The following is a 3,721-nucleotide window of genomic DNA, read 5'->3' on the forward strand; positions in this document are numbered from 1 at the left end:
GGTTGGTAAACCACGTATGACAGCCTCTCAAGCACGTCCAAACCACTGGCTTACACACAGTTCAGCTAAATACGTGACAAGGCAAGCGTATGTGAGCGAGTGTGTCTGTGTGTGTGTCATCTCCTGTCACACCATACATGGCGCAACCTCTTCTCAAGTTGCTCTATAGGTGCAAAAAAGCAGAAACTTGTGGTTTCTAAACATGCAAAAGAAAGTTACAGCGAAGAGACCGCTCCCTTGCATATCCATGGTGATACTTCATGCACATGCACCTTTTATATGTATGGACGTGTGCAGGTATCGATATATGTGTATATATGCATATGTATATTTAGTATGGACGTGTGTGTGCATGCACATGTCTATACTTATAGATATTTGTAGACATCTATTACTTACATAGTAATAGCAGTGATAGAATACTTTTATTTATGTCTTGCATATTTCCACATATCTTATCTCATCTTATCTCATCTCATGTTATCTTATCTTAAGTGAAAAGTAGTGAAAGTTCCAGTGATGTGAAGTCAAATAATGGGGTATACAGTAAACTGAGTCAACATCAATAAAAAAGAAAGTAAAAGTAAAACTATGATAAGAAAGGTGAAAGTAGCAAGAACAGTATAAATGAGCTCTGTCTGCCCCCACTGCAGTCAGACAGTCCAGAGCCACACAGGAGAAGGTAATGACTTTCAGAATAACTTTGACATTATTCTTTGAATTTCAATGAAGTTACATTTTCTTTCTAGTCTTTCTATTCCTTTTTATACATTTGTAATTTTTTTCCATAACAATGTAATTGATTATTGTTATTCAGTTACAATTGGTGGTGCTACCTAAAAATGTTTCATTTTTCAACAGCAACAGAGGTGTGCAAAATACAAGAAACACAAGAACAAGGCAAAATATAAGAATAGGAATATGAGAATTATAAGAATAAATATATGCGCATTACTGAATATGTATACCAAATATTCTGTCGTATTCGGGTCAAATATGACCAATTTACAAATTAAAAAATTCATAAATATTGTGTTTTACATCTAATTGCCTCAAGGCCTTATGACATGCTCCACACTATGCACTTGAACATATAACAGTGATGAGCACCTCTGTCGTATTTGTAATTTTTTCACAACAGTGTAATTTATTATTGTTATTTAGTCATATTTGGTGGTGCTACCTAAAATTGCTTCCTTTCTTTCTCTCTCAACCTTTTATTTCTATTTTCTATTTTCCAGTGAAATTTTAAAGACAAAAGAAAACAATATTAGACTTTCTTTGTAGGTGAGTAATGATTTAATGAAATTACAGTGTTCCCTCGTTTACCGCGGGTGTTACGTTTTAATAATAACCCACGATAGGTGAAATCCGCGAAGTAGCGAACTTTATTTTTTACAATTATTATAGATGTTTTAAGGCTGTAAAATCCCTCACTACATGCTTTATACATTTTTCTCAGACAGGCATCAACATTTTCACATTTCTCTCTTGTTTAAACGCTCTCAAAGTTCAAACCTTCGTACAAAAATGACTTCAGTATTATAGAGTGAAACGAAAGATCAAACCCTGTTTTCTGGTCCAGAACATGGGAGTAGAGCAGCACAACACAGTACAATACAACACAAATGATTTTGGGCAAAGAGTGTTATGTTCTAAATGTTTCAATGCATATGTATGGATGTATTATTGTGCTATAATGTTTTACAGCAATGGGAGGACAAAAGTCTCGACCTGTAAACACTCCGAGTAAGATAAAACATAACACAATAAAAGTCAAACAGATCAGAAAGAATTACGTATTATCAGTCATTGCTTTCTTTAAAATGTATTTTCAGTTTTTTTGTCAATTCTGTGCATGTTTTCAGCTTTAAGTGAAGAATGGAGGAAAATACAGTGGAAGTGAGTGTTTGATCCTTAATGGGCTTTTTGTTGCCACGTAAATGTTGTAAATTAATTACTTGCAAAAATCGGTTGCTGTCAGCTGAATTTCCCATTCTCATTGGTGTTCATAGCATAGTCTCACCACTGTATCTGCACCACTATTAGTTTCACTTTCTTGACTTTAACTTCATAAATATTCTTCTTTGAACAGTGGCAAAACCAATGATCTCCCAAGCATAAATAATTACCAGCCTCATAACTCTGAGCTCCAGCACCTCAGAATTCTTCTTCATGGACCCGTTGGTGCCGGCAAGTCCAGCTTCATCAACTCAGTTGATGCTCTTTTACAAGGCAGAATGGCCACAAATGCTTTGGCAGATGGAATTTCTGGAAAGAGCTTCACTAAAAAAGTATGTTTTAATTCTAGTATGGTTTAGTCAAGCTCGTGTATTTTGTGCAATTTGTTAAACAAAAGTCATGCAATTTGTAACAAAACTAGTGGACTGAAACTAAACGGCTATAAAGCTGCACGTAGAGCCAAGCTCACTTGTTTTTCCACTACAGCACAGTAAAGATTAGCACTTAGAGGTCTTAGGATGTGGTCTGCTCTTGCGTGACAGATGGGGTTTTTTTTATTTTTTGCTTCTTGAATCTTTGTCTGAAGTTTAGTTTCACTTTACTTTTCTCCGTAGTTGTTCTTACAGATATCAGCCTTATACTAAACCAGAAACCAGCTTTGTAGTCTTCAATGATTAGGTAACCCTGTTATCAGAATCGTTAAAACCTTCTGTTTTACAGTATGAAACTTTCAAAATCCACAACAGAAGCCTAGGAACTTTTTATCCTTTTGCCTTCACCGACATCATGGGCCTTGAGAAGGACACAGGAGTTATGGTGGAAGACATCATACTGGCCATGAATGGGCACGTGAAGGATGGTTACACGGTATCATGAAGTTTAAGGCATTTTTGCAGACACTATTTGATGGTGTATCCAATGACACAATTTAATTATGCCTTTAAATAACACATACGGTGTATTTAAAAGTTAGATTTCCAAAAACACGTGTGTGTATATAGATATATATATATACATACATACAAATATGTATATACATACATATGTGTATATGTGTGTGTGAAACATTTGCGTATACTTGTTTAGTTTAATTAACTTCATTGTTTTCCAGTTCAATCCTCAATCTTCATTATCCGAACACGATCATAAGTACAACAAGGAGCCCACTCTAAATGACAAAGTTCATGTTTTAGTGTCTGTGATCGATGCCAACAAAATAAAACTTATGAGTGATGATATAATAAAACAGATGAGGACTGTCAGACTTGCAGCCAGTGACATGGGTAAGAGCCAAGTGTGGTTATAGGATAAACCCAAAATGAATTAAATAAGCTGACAAACATCACTTCAGCTCTGATATTCTGTGTATTGACAGGAATTCCCCAAATGGCAATTCTCACCAAAATTGATGAAGCCTGTCCAGAAGTCAAAAAAAATATACGAAATGTGTATAAGAGCACCTCGTTGAAGGAACAGGTACTTTTCTAGTGGTAATTTTCAGTATTTAGCTGGAATATTTATTTATTTTGTACCAACAGTTTAATTCAAGTAAATTTTAAGTAAAATAAATGCTAACAAATGTTAAACTGTTGAAATTTAGATGGAGATAGTGAGTGTAAAATCAGGTATTCCACTGTACTGCATCTTTCCTGTGAAGAACTATCACTCTGAGATCCAAACAGATGATGACATCGACACACTGATACTGGCTGCTCTGAAGCAGATGATCAACTTTGGAGAGGACTACGTCAACAAACTG

The 3,721-nt window shown here is 35.2% G+C and overlaps 1 protein-coding gene across 1 annotated transcript; it reads left to right on the forward strand.

The window, feature by feature from the left end:
* Positions 1-485: 485 nt before the first annotated feature.
* On the forward strand, positions 486-3,718 carry LOC102292248 (interferon-induced protein 44; the record flags this gene model as incomplete). The annotated part of the gene is made up of 8 exons (XM_042213933.1): positions 486-1,287; positions 1,711-1,749; positions 1,869-1,902; positions 2,096-2,294; positions 2,683-2,829; positions 3,074-3,245; positions 3,338-3,438; positions 3,563-3,718. Coding segments are annotated over exons 2-8 (846 nt in total), but the record flags the coding sequence as incomplete, so codon positions are not given.
* Positions 3,719-3,721: the final 3 nt, after the last annotated feature.

This window comes from Haplochromis burtoni, unplaced genomic scaffold, assembly GCF_018398535.1.
Source record: "Haplochromis burtoni strain Fernald_Lab_line unplaced genomic scaffold, NCSU_Asbu1 Contig_498, whole genome shotgun sequence".
Classification (NCBI taxonomy): domain Eukaryota; kingdom Metazoa; phylum Chordata; class Actinopteri; order Cichliformes; family Cichlidae; genus Haplochromis; species Haplochromis burtoni.